Source organism: Macrobrachium nipponense, chromosome 13 (assembly GCF_015104395.2).
Source record: "Macrobrachium nipponense isolate FS-2020 chromosome 13, ASM1510439v2, whole genome shotgun sequence".
Classification (NCBI taxonomy): Eukaryota; Metazoa; Arthropoda; class Malacostraca; order Decapoda; family Palaemonidae; genus Macrobrachium; species Macrobrachium nipponense.
Window position 1 is genome coordinate 44,244,119 of NC_087206.1, and position 17,958 is coordinate 44,262,076.

At 37.2% G+C, this 17,958-nt stretch overlaps 1 protein-coding gene across 1 annotated transcript; it reads left to right on the forward strand.

Moving 5' to 3' along the window:
• Positions 1-367: 367 nt before the first annotated feature.
• On the forward strand, positions 368-8,035 carry LOC135225771 (uncharacterized). The gene is made up of 2 exons (XM_064265237.1): positions 368-3,716; positions 7,607-8,035. Exons 1-2 carry the CDS (start codon positions 850-852, stop codon positions 7,725-7,727), a joined length of 2,988 nt encoding a protein of 995 aa, XP_064121307.1. The 5' UTR covers positions 368-849; the 3' UTR covers positions 7,728-8,035.
• The last annotated feature ends 9,923 nt before the right edge of the window (positions 8,036-17,958 follow it).

The window sequence follows — 17,958 nt, forward strand, 5'->3', positions numbered from 1 at the left end:
TGGATAAAAAAATTCAGATGTCGAAAGTGAGCCTTCTGTGTAAGAAATACAATCTTAGAATAACAGACTTATAACCTATGCAACGAAAAATTCACTTCTCGTAGAATATTGCCACTCACTACGCCATGAAAATATTTGTCACGAGGGGAGTCACGTGATATAAATAACAATCTAAACAACCGATAATTTTCCAGAGGCATTCATCCAAACAATGGGAAACAGACGTCACCCTTATTTTATCTTATCATCTCCTGACTAGTAAATATTTGAAATGATCATTGTCTGCACTACTTGTTTATCATTAGTACGCCCAATCCGCGATACTGATTTTTTTTTTTTTGCGAGACAGACAGAAACAGTGTTTCGACATTCTCATTTTACAACTCTTGAATAGTATTGCGATTAATTCTAGTGTCAGGACTGTAATTTTTTTCCTGTAGTGGGATTTGTTTAAGTGGCGATCCTTGTCCCAGTGACGTTCGGCTGAAGATGAATAATTTCACTGGATTTGCGGAGTCATGAAGACGGCATTTTTTGCTGGAGAAGACTCGGGGGTATGACCATGAACCAAGTTGAAGAAAACGCAATTAGTGAACTGCGACTTCCTACATTTTATCGAATCCTTATTTTCTAATTTTTCATAAGTGTTGCTTGACATAGTAGGACCCAAACATCTATGTTTATTTTTTTGTTGGATCAGTTCTCTTTATCAAATACTTAGAAGTTTTGAGAAACCTGGAGGCTTCGAAAATTCAATGAAGGGAATGACTGTGTTCAAGACTGCATACTCCCCGTAATGTTCGGAAGATTCTGACTGGGATCAAATAAACGCAGTAACTAAAGTGCATAATGGAACCAGAAACACAGGCTTCCACTGTGGACGTCTTAAGCCTCCTCAGAAATGCAATTGACAGAGTTACTAGTGATGTTGCCCGCGAGTTGTATACCGATGAGAGAATTGGCAGTGAGTGCGGAGTGGTTCCTCTCAGAGAATACTGTCATCGTGGCAGCATCTGGCCTAATTTTGAGAACTTTGACTCTTCCCTCCTGGACTCGAACCTCCTCACCTTAGAGTTTGACGCCGATCTTGCATTTGTGATTATTGAGGAAGTGTGCGTCGGATTATACAATAAATTAAGTGAGGGTTGCGTAGAAGGCCTGCACTTTCTTAAGTTTTTATCAGGTGACATCAAAGGTAAACAACCGTCAAATAATGAAGACCTGACAAAATGCATAGAAGAATTTCAAATCAAAATAAAAGCTATATATAAGGGGGTTAGTCAAGTTGTCGATAAAGACCTCAACAAGAATTTGTTAACCATTGACCAGATGGCAAATAATATTTTAAACAGGTACAGATATAATCGTAGTCAATCTGAACCTACCTCTCCTAAACTGGAAAAGGATGTGCCTGTCTACATAAGACAAACAAGCTCTCCTCATCAGGAATCCAGAGGCAAGAAATTGTGGAAAAGGAACTCAAAATTAACCGTGAGCATCATTCAAGAAAAGCCATCGAACCAAGTTTCTGAAGGAAAAGAGCGAGAAGAAAAGAATCTTGACCTGCACAAACAGGAGAAAAAAACCAAAGGAGTAGCCAAGATAGATAAAGAGGCCAAAACAAACAAAAGTAGCAATCTCACGCAGGGAAAGAAATTCCCGGAGAGGGTATTGCAAGGTTTTAATGAACTTGAAGAATATTACCTTCGAATTCGTAATTTTAATGCTTGCTCGTGGTACAAATTCCCCTCAAAAGATCCACACACAAGTCATGCCCACATACCCCTAGAAGAAATATTTACAAATGTGCGCATTCGTAATGGCAGCCGTGAGGTAGAAATGAGAGAAATATTTTCTCAGGCAAATGAGGACGTCAATAAAGACGCATCACCGCAACTTGTTCTCATCCAAGGCTTAGCAGGTTCCGGAAAGACATCACTGTGTTATCATTTCGTTTTTGAGTGGCTGAGGAGCCGTAGTGAGGTCAATGATTTTTCCGAGTTTGACTTTGTGGTTCTCATCGAGGCGTGCAGGGTGAGATCGAGCCGCCTCCGGGAATTCTTGAGAGATGAACTGTTGTTCCACTCCACATCGAACATGGAAAGCGAAGATATCATCCCATGGCTGAAGACCCTCAATATATTGTTCATTTTTGATGGTTACTATGAGACTGAAAATGTTTCTTATGATATTATTGAAGATGTTCTGGCTAAGTTCAGTAACCAGCAGGTCATCATCACTACTCGGCCTGAGGTCCATCATGATTTTGTTTGTATGGCCAGGAGGCATCTCACTGACTACTGCTCTCTTGAATTATGTGGTTTCGATGTACCAAGATTAGAGGATTTCACTAACAAAGTATTCAGGATAATTGACAGAGGCGGGACACCATGTAAGACTCAGAGTGAGGCATTCCTTTCCTATATCAATGGTCGTGGGCGAGTTCTTGACAAACACTTGAAACTACCTCTTACTATCTTACTCCTTATTTTCTTATGGAAGAACGAACCTGATATTTTCAATAAAGACACATCAGCAACTCAGCTGTACGAAGAACTGTATATACTTTATTTCAATATACTTGAAGAGCGTACAAGTAAATATTTTCAAGGCATAAGTCAGATCTCCCATATATTGGGAGATCTTTTGCTCTTCATTGGAAAAATGGCTTGGGATATGGTCAAATCTGGAACCACTGTAATATCAGACACCGTGATGAAATCCATCAGAGAGGAGTGTGAGGGAAGAGGCATCAGAGTGCGAGAACTGATGTCAGCCTTGCACTTGTACCAAATTGATAACAACTCCTCCATTTGCAAGCTACCTGTGGCTTTCCAGCACTCTACTCAGATGTACTACCTTGCTGCTACATTCTTAGTTGATCGCCTTCAGAGACGCATCTTAGAACTGCAGAACATCGAAGCCTGTCCAGACGTTGAACACGTCCTCATGTTTGTCATGGGGCACTTGGCTTCTCAAAATGCTTTGACAAATGCTCTCGTGACGGAAGTTTTTCAAATAGTTGATAAACTAAGTATTGACTCAACAAAATATGATTTTTGGTGGAGTTTTCTCTCCGAAAGCAAGTTCCACTCACAGGTTGCTCATCGCATTGCCAAAGAAAAGCTTCCTCTTAAGCTCTGGCATTTGAATGAGGCGAATGTAGTTCGAGGTCTGAAGTTGTTAGCTATGACTCCTTTCAAGCTATGGAGTCTCATCGTAGATATTCCAGATAATAAAGAACCATTTGACATTCCCGAATTCCTGGAATCTTTCATAGAAGCTGGGAAGCAAATCAATAAACGCCAGAAGAGGATTGTCAAAATTGATCTTCACCTCCGGCATCACGAGAAAAGTAGTAACAAATATTCTGACGACTTCTTAAGAGCTCTTCACCCGTGGGCTGACCTTCTGGGTTTCACAGGCCATCTTGGACATCAGCAGCCTGGCGAGGAAGTTTTTGCTTCGTATTTCAACTTGAGCACCATCCACGTAAAGGTGTCAACGATGGACAGCTTCAGCTCCCTCGCTGCAAGCCTGAAAAAGATCCACAAAGCTGTAAAGACGTTGCATGTAACGATAGCGCTGCCCAAATCAAGTCCTCCCGAATTAATGACAGCCCTAAAAACGTCAGGCAATTTGGAAATCTCTGTAGGAGAGATGGAAGATCAGCACAGAGAATGGCTGGTAGAAGTAATCAACAGAGTTTGTGGAAGGTAATTTCAAGTTTTGAAAACATTCTTCTCCAAATCTGATGCATCACATTGATTCCATAAGTTCTTGTATGCTTGACATATACTATATTATAAAAGTAAAACCACATTTCCAACAATTAAAAAAATTCGTCTAGTGTACTTGTTTTCAATTACTCTGGCAGTAAGCTTACAAACTACTTTGTTGTTGTTGTTGCTGTTGCTGCTGTTATTGGGAGCGGGGCGGGGGGATAGGAAAGGTCTGTGGAAGAGCCTAAAATGGTTTTTCGTGTTGAATTAAAGATAGGATACTTATGATATATATATTAGAATGAAAACGTAAAAATTAAATAATGTGCCTCTTAAACAGCACAGAATAATTATTTCTAATAAAACATAACGTACTTGTTTTTATTTTCGTTGGTGAAACCAGGATCTCGTTGACCGTAGATGTTAGCAGGTTTTAATTTATGTCAAGTTGGGAATATAATGTTAACAACTTTCGCGTGAAGGGAAAGTCTTGCACGCACCCCGAGTAAGCTGGAGGTCGGATCACGCTTTTTGTAATTAACTTGTAGAATTACTCAGCTAATCTTACTCCACTCTCAAAACCGCCAAGCAGGTAGAAAAAAGAAAGAACAGATAACTGACATTTCTCGGTAACAGAGGACTCAAGTGCTTTAAGACGTATTTCACCATGGTTTATCATAAAAGTGCACATTGTTCCGCAAAATCAATGTTACAGTTAAACTATGTTGAGAGCATGAAAGCTTTGCACATTTTCCAATCTTTTCTAAATTCTATAGCTTACGTATCATTCGTATGACTAAAGGCACAAAAAGCATTCATTAACCAGTGAGAGCATTCCGTAATAATTCGTTAAGATTTAGCTTCCAAGCTACTGACTGGTATTGATAAGGTTTACTCGAGCTGATGTTTCAAGTAACGTTGTCACTGGAAAAAACACTGCGAGAGAGAATTGGAGTATGTTTGTCTTTTTCAGGTTATTCAAATTCTAACAAGATGTCTCTCTCCCTGTCTGTCTCTCTCGGGTCTACATCCCCTTTTCAGCAAAATAACATATCGGCTAATGGAATGTAATAAAGTCAGCGTATCAGATACGTATTAAATGAAGGCATTTTGTTGCAATGCTACGGCAAATATAACAACATATTCTGTCAGTTCTCAGTGATGGGTAATTTTCCTGGTGCATAAATATATCAGAAGAAAAAAAATTAATAAATAAATAAAAAGGAAGCGACGAGATCGTTCACCTTTGTCATTTCATTAGGCTGAAACCAAACACATTTCAAATTACTAAATAACATTACGCCTGGACTATTGCAAATATGCAAATGATAATATTATTATTTTTGGCAAACTTGTCTTTTTCTCGAGACACTTTCAGTTGCTCTGTTCAGTGTTTGGTACATGACAGATGCTACATCAGTCGTTATCTTATGGACAAAGAAGTTACAAATCGTACACATCTTTTTGTTTGGAGTGCTTCGTCGGATTTGAAAGAAATTTGTTGATGTTTGAGAACTAACATACCTCGTTTCGAGCACCCGGCGCGAATCCAGCCCGGCACACCTCCTACCTACCTACCGGTCGAGATAGACAAAACATATTTCAGGAATGACCCACTACCATTCTTCTTCTCAGCTTTTAATTCCTAGTTTGGGTCACTGTATATCATGAGCCTCCTCCTTCTATCTCTGACGGCTCATTTCGTAATTGGTTTTGGGAATTGTTTATTGGACGGAAGTCCTACTTGACTCCAAATTTCCCCATTTCTCCGGGGTTGGGACCAGCATATAGATAGGCTGTTTTGGCAACCCGCGTGGATAGGTCGAAACGCTAATAGTTCAACCACATCAGCCAAGACGGCTTCTGTACTGTATCATGTGACAATATGCGCAGACGCACTCAATCTGTGAGCTTTCGTGATCTAATCTTACCTCAGCGCTGATATTTCGTTCTCGTTTTTCCCGATGACATGGAATTGAACCCCTTCCTTCCTACATTAGCTTTACGATTTCTAACAAATTTTTAAATGTATGATTCTTATTCGGTGGTTCTTTGCAAAAATAGGTACTAGATAAATTATATGCTAATATTAGGATTAATTTTTTAAATTGTGGCACACACATACACACACAGATATATATATATATATATATATATATATATATATATATATATACATATATATATATATATATATATATATATATATATATATATATATATATGTGTGTGTGTGTGTAGTTTTTTATATTTTCTTAAGTGTCCCCAGATCTTACCAAGTGAGTTTAATACACACAAACTAAGAATGCCTGGTGATTTCCAACTAGGAATGCCAAGTAATTTCATTGAGCACGGAATAAGAAATGCCAATTGATTCAGATGCAACAGATATTTACAACCATGATCACATGCTCGGCACTAGTAATAGATGAAGACGTATTTAACAGGTTTCATGTCTAATCGAAACCATTTGCAAAGCCTTCGCTCTTACTGAAATGGAGGAAGCCTGATTCTTATGAAGAGAGGGACAGTGGAGTATTCAACAGAGGTCAGGATATCTGACCTTATTCGGTGAAAAATAGTTTCATAAAGCCTTGTTTGGTCATTCAAATTTATAATAAACCACATCAATTGTCCTGCATTGATCAGGCATAACAAATTCTTGCCGAGTGGTTTCAATTAAACATAAAAAAGTAGCAATGGAAATGTGCATTTCAATATGGCGCTCCCTCCTGCATTCATCAGTTTCATTCAATAGTTCACCAAATCGGCCGTCAGTCTAGGACTAGGTATATAGGTTGCTGATTTTATATATATATATATATTTTATATAATATATATATATATATATATATATATATATATATATATATATATATATATACACACTTCGCGGCCACGACCCAGGGATCCTGCTGATCGTGGCTTTCCACACGCCCATTTTTAATTTAGTCATTGGACATATTCAGACCTGATTGACCTAGAGAGAGTGAAATTCTTTTTTGATCCTAACAGCGTATTACATGCACAGAGGATGTGAGAAAATGATTAATAAATACGGATATTATTTTTGTTGCGATAGCTTACTATTAATAAAAGTGGTTGAAAATTCCGGAAAATAATTTCTAAAAGATGGCTTGGTCAAAATTAATATGTGTTGATTTTGAGCATCAGTATCATTAACAGTGGAGCGGTTCTTAACACAAAAAACAGTAGACAATAATTGCTTAGATCTTTTTACCTATTTTATTTTATAATATTAGTACTCGTTTCCAATCATCTTAGTCTACCTTATTTGCAAGTCAAGGTGTATCATTGTACTTTTGAGTCCCGGGAATCTGTAATAAAATGTATATATTTAGTCGCCTTAGAATTGTACAGGAGTGTGGGTGGTTGTACCTACAGGACAGAAACGGTCCAGTACCGACAATATTTTATAGTCGTGAGACATAATTTCTTTACGGTACCCGTGTCAGTGTCAAGTGTTTTGTGGTATTTCTTGTACTGTACGTGAATAATTGTTTTAGTAGCCGACGCAATTATGAGTCAGAGACAGCAGTTTGTTCGTCGTTTTCTTTTAACAAAAGAGGGAGACTATTTCTTACGCGTTTACGCCGAGCAATTTACTAAAATTATATTTCTTTCTGCAGCCGTTTCGTACTGAGGAAGGAATGGAAGCGTAATCCGTCCTTGACTTTTCTATGACACTTTCAAAGCCGGAAATTGCTGTTTTCATGGAATGACTCGTAACCGATAACGATGCTCTCTCTCTCTGAGTGTGATACCAAACCATATGTACCCAATGATTAATTTATGTGAGACCAAGTCCTTCAGCGTTTCATCATCTCTCACTGTTAATAACGTGACTATGTCTACAATTGCAGGAATGGTTGTTGGAGGCTAAATCTGCTGCGATCTCGCCTGACATACGATACGGTCGAATGGTTGGTGACCCAGCTGAAGGGCAGAGTGCACGACAAATTGAACGTAGAAACGAAGGAATGAAGTCAGTTCAGCGTCTGAAGCGAAAGCAGTCTGTATCGTGGTTTATTGTGGTAGATTATTTACAGCTCTTCTGTTGTGCAGGATTACCGCCCTTTGTTTCATGAATTTGATTTGACCGATGGTGTTCCTCACCCAGCTCTCTTGAAAGACAGTTTTGATTAATGTATTACCTACTACATGAAGTTAACGTATTACATGAAGTATTTTTTCCCCTTGCCGGGGATACAGGAACTAACCGAAATGTTTAAGCAGATACTGCACTGACAGTATAATTGTACCATAACACCAGTAAAGAATAATTTCATTGTTTTCTTTATTTTCTTGTACATTTGCATTAGACTTACATTTATTGTAACCTCTGTATCGACACTCGAAGATTGTCTGCACTTCCTTAGGACTTCTTTAAAGAATATTTTGGTACTGTGTTCGAGAATCAGGCTTTGCCTCTCACTGTGACCCCTGGGATCAAGTCTTCAGTAGAAGTGGGATGAGGGCGACAGTCATTATAGCATCTCTAAGAAGATGAGTGTAAAAAAGAAAAAAGTAAAAAAAGGCCCCCCCGTTTCTTCGGCGCAATTGAGTTTTTTTGTCTAGTGTATAATTCCTATGAAACTCTTATCCGCGGCCCATGAAACTTTCACCTACAGCCAGGTGGTGGTAGGTACCTAAGCGGTGCCAGACACACTATCATGGCTAACTTTAACCTTAAATAAATTAAAAGCAGCTGAGGCTAAGGGCTGCTATTTGGTCTGTTTAATGATTGGAAGGTGGATGATCAAAATACCGGTTTGCATCCTTGAACCTCGGTAGCTTTTAAGATCTGTGGGCGGACAGACAGACTTTTAAAAATTCATTTCAGTTTTCTTTTACAGACAACTACAAAATTGAGGAGTATAGTTTACTCCATGAGGAGAAGAAAGCCTCTCAAGACTTTATTTAAGCGTTCAAAAGAAAATTCCTAATGGGGGATAGTGCCGTCAGTTCACCTCACGCGGTGCACTGTAGGCAACCTCTTTCATTCCTTTCATTGTACTTCCCTTCATATTACCTTTCTTCCATCTTGCTATCCACTCTCTCCTAACAATTAGTTCATAGTTCGACTGCCTTGAGGTTTTCCTCCTTTTACACCTTTCAAACCTACCTACTCTCAATTTCCTTTCTAGCAATGAAAGACCTCATAGGTCCCAGTGCTAGGCCTTTGGCCTAAGCTCTCTATACTATTCCATTCCATTCAAAGGAAACCAACCCGAAAGTTCCATCTTTAGATCCGTAAACTTCACCTGTAGTTTTCTGGAACTCTTCGTCTTGCTGTCCAACCACTCCAGCAATATTCTTTTCATTATCTTCATGACACTGAATGACCGAAAGTGCCCCAGTGCTTGGTCTGGAAGCCTAGATTCACAAAATCGAAAGTGGATAGAAATAATTTGAAATGACATTTCATCCAGTGCTTCCTCCAGTTTAACAAAGAAACATAATTATGGCCATGAAGAAATCTTTCGTATTAATTAATTTTTATTTGTATTTTTTGTCTTATTTAACTTTTTCTTTATATACATTTCGTTATACACTTACCTTACTACTTGCGTAGTCTCTCCATATCAGTGTTTGCTTGAGTTGATGATGATTATTATTATTGTTATTATTATTATTATTACTGCATGGGGAAATCTGGTTTTGTACAGATAATAATCATTTGTCCAAACTTGGCAATATTTGACAGATCTTGCCTTATTCTCTTGAGGGTAAGTTGGTAAGATCGCAGACTCGGTCATATATCATGTTTTTTTCATACTAAGATATGAAAATGTGTCATTTAACTACATAATTTCCACGATCGAAGTTCATAAAGAAAGTTGGAAATGCTCTTTCATCACAGTTAACTATGCCATGAATGTAATGAAATCGTTTACAGTTTGGACTAGGCAGTATTCAGGAAACTTAGCTCTCTTTCTAGGACGTTTCTGAACCCTCTCGTCATAATCACTCCTGTTTATCAATTATTTTCGTCAGCATCGAAACTCGAATGTTCATGTATGGCAACCTTGGAACAGCTTCTCAGAGCGGTCATCACCAAAGGGTGTTCGTTCATTTGCAGAGTCCTCGGACAATTTCTCGTGATAGGAGACATTCTGCCTTCGGTTTCCTTTCCGTTTGTGTAGTTTTGTAAAGCTACTCAACTCCTCTCATGAAAACGTCTTCGACATGTTATGGAACTGCTTTATGAATGTGCCAACATGTGGTTTTCTTTGACAGATCCAAAGGATTTTCGGTGATTTTATGAATATTTAGTCTTGAATGAAGCAGATGAAAAGTTAATAATGCTACTGATATTCTTTCAAAACTTGCAGATGGCTGGTTGACTGTTGCATGAAATATACATAGGCTGTCACACGAAGCAGTGAGGCACTGTCGGCCAAGCTCAAAGATCTGAAGATGCAACTTGGACCAATAAGTAATAGTTTGAGACGTTGAACAGAAAGACTGAAGAAAGGGAGCGAAAGTGGGGTAACTTAGGTAAAAGCTAAAAATTGGGTGCAGAAAGCCGAGGGGACACTGCAATCGACCTTTGATAATGCTTGCAGTGCACCGCATGAAGTGCGATGACGGCACTATCTTATTACAAGGAATCGGTGGTATGTAGCCAGAGATATTCTAATCAGCGAACCACAACCAGATTCTCAAAGCTTGGCTGAAATATGCATCATACATGTCTGGTAGGAGGGAATGAAAATCAATCTAAAAAAGGAAAAAAATGGATAATGACGACATATTTTGGAACAAAGGTATCCAACACAGGTAATCTACAGATGGAATTTGAATAGACTGATATTGCATACCAAAGCAAGACTTCAACAGTAATATCTGTACTACTCAAGACCATGAATCAGAGTAAGACTAAGTAAAAAGGATATTGCCATTTTGAGAATAAATCTTCAAGAACTTAAGTGGCGGGATACAGTGGTAGGATAGTGATAAATGATACCATAAGGCATACTGCCGAAGTTATTATGATTGGATCCAAATATAACCTGAAGTAATTTTGCTAGTTGCCCCGTAAAGGAGTAGTACCCATCAGTGCACCGCAAGCGATGCACTGAAGGCATTACTTAAGGTTCTTTGTAGCGTGCCTTCTTCCCTAGCTGCAACTCCTTTCGTTCCTTCTACTGTACCTCCTTTCATATTCTCTTTCTGCCATCTTACTCTCTATCCTCTCCTAACAACTGATTTATAGTGCAGCTGCCGGTTTTCCTCCTTTACACCTTTTATACCTTTTATTGTCCATTTCCATTTCAGCGTTGAATGACCTCATAGGTCCCAGCGCTTAGACCTTTAGCCTAAATTCTATATTCAGTTGAACTTTCAATTTTGCTAGTTATCAGAAATCATTTCCATTGTGTTCCTCTCTGCCCACCTCCCATTAATCTAATCTAAATTGGATGTACAAAGGAAGGTTGATGTGAAATCTCCGTTATCTCTGCAGCGCAGTGACTCCGTGAAGCTACTGGGTGCCTTGAAGGATGGTGTGGCGCCATAATAATGAAGGAAGAATAATATTAAAGATACTGTGTTAAAATGAAAAAGATGCAAACGGGAAATGCGAAGACTCAGTATGTCTAACTGTTAATTTTTCATGCTTGTATTCGTCTTGCTCACGTCATGTGTGAGGCAAGAAAAAGTTTAGCAGGGGCGTTTATTACAAATAAAATTGTGAAACGAAATTAATTGATTTGTATTTAATCAAGAAGAAAATAAGCCAGCGTTTCAAGATGTGCTTTCACACCATTTTTAACAATTTTCGAAAGACTTAGCATATTTTAGTACCAATGCAGCGCCGTACAACATTTTTCCAGCGCTGCCATCATTCTGCCTCTCGGATATTGCATGACGTTTCAGCAGTTGCCAGTTTAGGATTTTAATATTACACAATCTACTGCCAGACAGCTCTCTTGTCAGGTATGTACAAAATTATATGAATTAGTAACAAATAGTGTGAATATAATTCTTATGGATATGTTTTAAATTCCATTGCGTAAATGCAAGAGTCAATCATTTTGTGGAGTTTTTCTTCAAGTGCATTGCTGGTTTCATACAATTTACCTTGGAATAGTAAAGGTTATTCATGAATCTTTATTGTAAAGATAACAACATTGTTAAATATTTGTATGACTTTTGGACAACAGTCCTCGGGTGTACCATAGTAACACACAACAAAGGTTTTCATCGATTTGACCTGAGTACAGAGAGAGAGAGAGAGAGAGAGATTATAGAGAGAGAGAGAGCAGAGAGAGAAGAGAGAGAGAGAGAGAGAGAGAGAGAGAGAGAGAGAGAGAGAGAGAGGCATGCAAATTGCTTTTAAACCAAGACGGGATCCACAAAACACGTATTCATGGCCAACAACTTCGTTCCCTTAACTCACTAGATTTAGGTATTCAGCACAAAAACAATGTTAAAAAAAAAAAAAAAAAACTTCTACAAGCACGCCCTATTTAGTCTCATCCATTTTAAAAGAGCAATATATTCTGGAAAGATGTAACAGTATTTCAGTAATTTATTTTACCCAAGTTGACAATAATAATTAATCGAATGAAATGAACGCGAGCACAAACAAACGTGTTTTATGTATATATATATATATATATATATATATATATATATATATATGTATATATATATATATATATATATATATATATATATATATATATATATATATGTATGTAGGTATGTGCATGTGCGTGTGTGTGTATGTGAGTTTGCATGTGCGTGTACAGGTGCACTAATTTAATGGTTAATGTAATGAACTTGGAGTGGTCACGCCCAACCATATTATCTTGGTGTGTCGAGGACTATACACGAACGGAGAAGTAAACATTAACTCTTCCTAGTTGTTTTACCCTTTCGTCATTTTATGTTCACGTATTCACACACACACGCATACAAACACACACACACACACACACACACACACACATATATATATATATATATATATATATATATATATATAGATATATATATAATATATACATACGTTATAACATTGAAATGTTTCTCTTACAAGAGTGGTTCCAATGAAAAACAACACAGCTGTCGCAACAACATCCATACTTTAACTTTTGAGTTCTGGATGAGCTGCTGAACAATAAAGTTTAGAAACGTTAGCTCTTCTTACTCCCACACACTAGCATCAGGCAGAGCATCTAACCCCCTACTAACGATAGTAAGGGCCTTATTTTCCAGTAAGTTTTCGATTATCCACCTGCAATTTCTGTCTTCTATTCATTCTGCCTCGTAGCACTTCTGAGTCTGATACTCTTTTCTAAGGGTCTGTCGTACTTCATTCTTTTCACTTGACCAAACCATCTCAAAACACCGATCCATTCTTTTATTTTAATTTTACAACTTCTCCATTCTTCTTATATATTGTATGCTACGCAAGGAGCTCACATTTGCACTCAGTTTCCACTCACCACTTCCCTAAAAGAGATCGGCTCAACAATCCCTCTATACGTTGCAGTCATTATTTGTGGAAAGCTTGTTACCTCTCTTACTTCACCTATCTGCTACTTTTACCACCAAGCACCGTTCTGATTCGACCATTTCTATTCTTCCACACCATCCATGTTAGCATTCTTATGGCATCTTGTTTTTAATTACTCAAAAGCTTTCTTTTCCTCAGTTTTACTTTCAAGGATCTCCATTTTCCTACAGTTTTAAACTCTTCCATTTCTTCTTGCTGTTTCTTTTCCCTCTCTGAAATTAGTACCATATCATCCTTAAGCGTCAACCAATCCACACTCCGTTCACGGCTCCCTTTCTTATCGCTCAGTTAGGCTCTTACATCAGTAATAATATATATACACATGTACGGATATGTATATATATATATGTATAATTATACATATATATGTATATATATATATATATTTGGTGGTTTGTGACCACCTGGTGATGGATCGCTTATCACCTATAAATTTCCCTTTGGATTTTATTCCGAGATAGAAGAAATTTGATTTTAAACGACACTTGTAGCTTAATGTTTGAGTGAGTACACACACATACACACACACACACACACACACATATATATATATATATATATATATATATATATATATATATATATATATATATATATAGATATATAAACAAATAATAAGTTACAAATGTCGTTTGATATCCAATTTACTCTACCTCGAGAATGAGACTGAAATGGAATTTTAAGTAATAAGTTAATTGTCACCGGGTATATTTGAACTCCTGACTGTTTGGGATCAAAGACTTTCAGGGACAATTTTTTACCACTAATAACTCAGTGGTAAAAATCGTCACTGTAAGTTGTCGGTTCCCAACCAGTCAGGAGTTCGAATCTCCCCGGTGACGATTCGCCTGTCACTTATAATTCCATTTCGGTCTCATTCTCGAGGTAGAGTGAATTGGATATTAAACGACAAACCTAACTTAATTTTTGTGAATATCAAGAACGCCATAGGGTATGTGACAAAAATTCATATATGCATATAAATTTACACATAAATATGTATAGATTCTTATGTATATATGTATCTACACACGTATATATATATATATAATACAAACACACACACACATACACACACACACACACACACACACACACACACACACATATATATATATATATATATATATATATATATATATATATATATATATATATATATAACTTCCTCTTAGTTTCCTTCTAGTTCTGTTCCGATGTCGTGCCAGACAAGACAAAAATCGTTAATATTTCCGACATAGTGTAGACTATGAATAAAAGTAAACGAGAGCAATCAGTAGAAAGTTCAACCTCTGTTAAACGGAACCAAAAACTCTCCTCAGATCTTGTATAAAACACACAATGCATATACCAATATGATATGGATAGATGACACTTCCCATCGAAATATTGCTACAAATATGAATCTTAAGGTAAAGAAATGAAAGTCTATCCATTCCCACAGGTCACTGACTTCCAATTATTTTTTCTGAAAGTATTCCGGCCACAACTGGACTTGGCGTTGACACAGAGCTTGAGTCTACATTTGGCGCAACAATAGGTAAAATTTGCTTAAGAATATTAGTTGTTGTTGATTCAGGTTGTGAAGGACTTTCTACATTAGTCTGATGTTACAGAAGTGATCTGATCGGCGGTTCTAACTGATCGACATGCTGTCCGGTCTCGTTTACATTTACAAGAACTTTTATGGTACTACAGATCACCAATTTCTCGGTGTATTATATATTCATAACAATACCTCAATGGAATGAGCAAAAGATTTCAAATTCCTTTATCCCTCAAGTGGATCCCAACTTTATTCTTTGGTAGGCTATTAAACTTCAATATAAAAAGGTGTGATTCATACCCATAGGACGCTGTCTGCTTACTCTGTACTCACAAATAATTATCTTAGGAAACTCTCTTTTTTTTCTGTGCACTTTCTTCTTCCTAGTTACATTTATTGGTATATCTTTTAGAATCTTGTATTTCTAATAATATCCACAAGACTCCTTCATTCTTATTTATTCCAGAAACTCTACCCATTCCATTCCAGGAAATCCCATCTGCTCAGCTAATTCCTTTACATTGATGTCGTTACAAAATCTCTCTCTCATATATATATATATATATATAATATATATAGATATTATATATATATATAATATTATATATATATATATAATTTATATGTGTGTGTGTGCGTGTGTGTGTTTTATATATATAATGTATGGATATTTAAGTTTATATATTGGTTCCCTCACATCTGTAAATTCATTATATGTGAATTTAATTATTCACAAATGGAAAAGTACTAAATATTATTTAATAAGCAAAATACAATGGTTCTCACCATTTGAGTTTAAATTCTGTTCAGCCACCTGCTATATGTTTGGTGACTCATGCTCCTTACATGTGGCCCTCTCCCCTACATGACTGCCCAATTTTCGAAAGAAAAATCCACTAGGTTCAGTCTCAGCCATCCCCGTTAATTGTATATTCTTGATTAGCTCATCTAACAGTCCCAAAGTTACATGCACAAGTAATTCTGTTAGAATGTACAAAAAGAACAAACCATTTATTAGACTGATAACTCGGAGAGAGAGAGAGAGAGAGAGAGAGAGAGAGAGAAATGTGTGCTTTCTTTACTTGTGACACTGCAGTATAAACAACCACTTAGACAACGGGTTCTTAACATGGGGTATCATGCCCTTTGGGGGTATGAGAACCACATGTTACGGGTTTGGGATTTGATCTCTGGGTATTTCTATATATTTGATTTTAAGGTGTCAATGTTTACATTTTGTAAATAAATAACTATATAAAACTATAAATGCTTTTGATTTTCTTGTATGCTCTATTCCTAGCTATCTATACCTAAAATGCGCATTACACTAAGTACATTAAGTTATATTGTCAACAAATAGGACTTAATTGGACTTAGGCAAAGGGGGTGTGGAACCATATTGGGCCATTCATTAGGGGTCTGAAGTCATCAAAAGGTTAAGAATCCCTGGCTTAGTCTGTACGATGACACATCACTCACAGCAAGTAAAGCACAACTGCAGAAATCCAGAATTCATTTAGGGCTGAAAAATACAAAAACAACAAGAGTCTGTGTCTGCCAGTCACGAAGCCACCGTCAGAATCCAATTGGAGATGAAGTAGGGCTGCCCCTGAAAATGCTAAGTTGGACTTACATTTACACAAAAGCAAGGAAGCTAAAGGTTTCAAAGCATTTATAGATAGACTAATGCAGGTAGGCTACTATGTAGCTACCAACGTCCTCCATCTATTGACAAAGCCAGGCTTCATGTACAACACAAACAACGCATTATGATTTCAGTAAAAAGATCTTCCCATCGCATAACAGGAAGGCAGTAGTTATAACTAGTTTCCCGTTTGACGAGTGGACTTCGCACTCGGCTACCAATCTGGCGGTCCGAGTTCGATTCTTGGCTCGACCAACGCGAAATCAGAGGAATTTATTTCTGGTGATAGAAATTCATTTCTCGATGTAATGTGGTTCGGATCCCACGATAAGCTGTAGGTCCCGTTGCTAGGTAACCAATTGGTTCCTAGCCACATAAAAAATATCTAATCCTTCGGGCCAGCCCTAGGAGAGCTGTTAATCAGCTCAGTGGTCTGGTAAAACTAAGATATACTTAATTTAATGGTTACTACTTTTTGCAGTCTTTGTTCCCTATTTGTACAGTTAACAAGTACGACGGTATATCTGTTTGTTGCTATGGGGATCATATTTGAGAGCATATAATTGGAAGGATAACATGACACAAACAGATTTCATCATAAGTTCATAATGAATAGATTAAGCAATGTCTGATAATGGCATTATTATGTAAATAATGCGCTCTTATTCCACTTCACGGCTTACTATGAAAATACAAGACATGATGGAGCGTTACCTATCGTAAAGAAACCTTAATTATTGTTTTAGTTTTACATATAGATAATTACTTTTTTTACCATTCATAAAACTTTGTCTATTTTGTACGTTGCTTAGAGATACAGAAGAAAATTAACGTTAAAAAAAACTACTATACGTGGTCTGAGAAACTTTATACATGTAACTACCTGGCATTGCAATATTCTGATAAAAGTGATTAAAGTACGCTCCCTCTCTCAGAAGTAAGATGACTAAAACTTTCTCTAAAAAGTCGGTTTTTTTCCCTTTTACTGGGTTGGCTCTCTCAGAAGTTGTTTATTCTCATCTTGGTCTTATCTGTCATTACTGATAACATTGTTGACATATTCGAGTTGCCTCTGGCCCGAATCTCATTTTACGACAAAAGAATTAGTAAAATTCAGGAAGTAAAGTACTGAATATGACACTATAACAGGCACAGTGCATATCGTTGTTGGAGGTCGCAGAAACATGCAACAAAATCAATGTAATACGTATTTGAGTTGCGAGTTATCAAGCACAACGTTGGGAGGACCCCACCTAACCCTCGTCACCGCTCAGCCACAAAGTTGCAGGCAAAGTAGTTACAGTGCCAGACGAAAGAAGTTTCAGTTTGCTAAGTCACATCAAATATAAATTAAGTTGAATTTCTCTCATTACATGTCTCTATATTGTTTTATCCAAGCGGAATTAATATTGAAAAGTTATTTGTGTGAACTGTGGAATGTTACACATACAACGAACGAACAAAGTCGCGAAGAACGAGCTCCCAGCAACAGTAA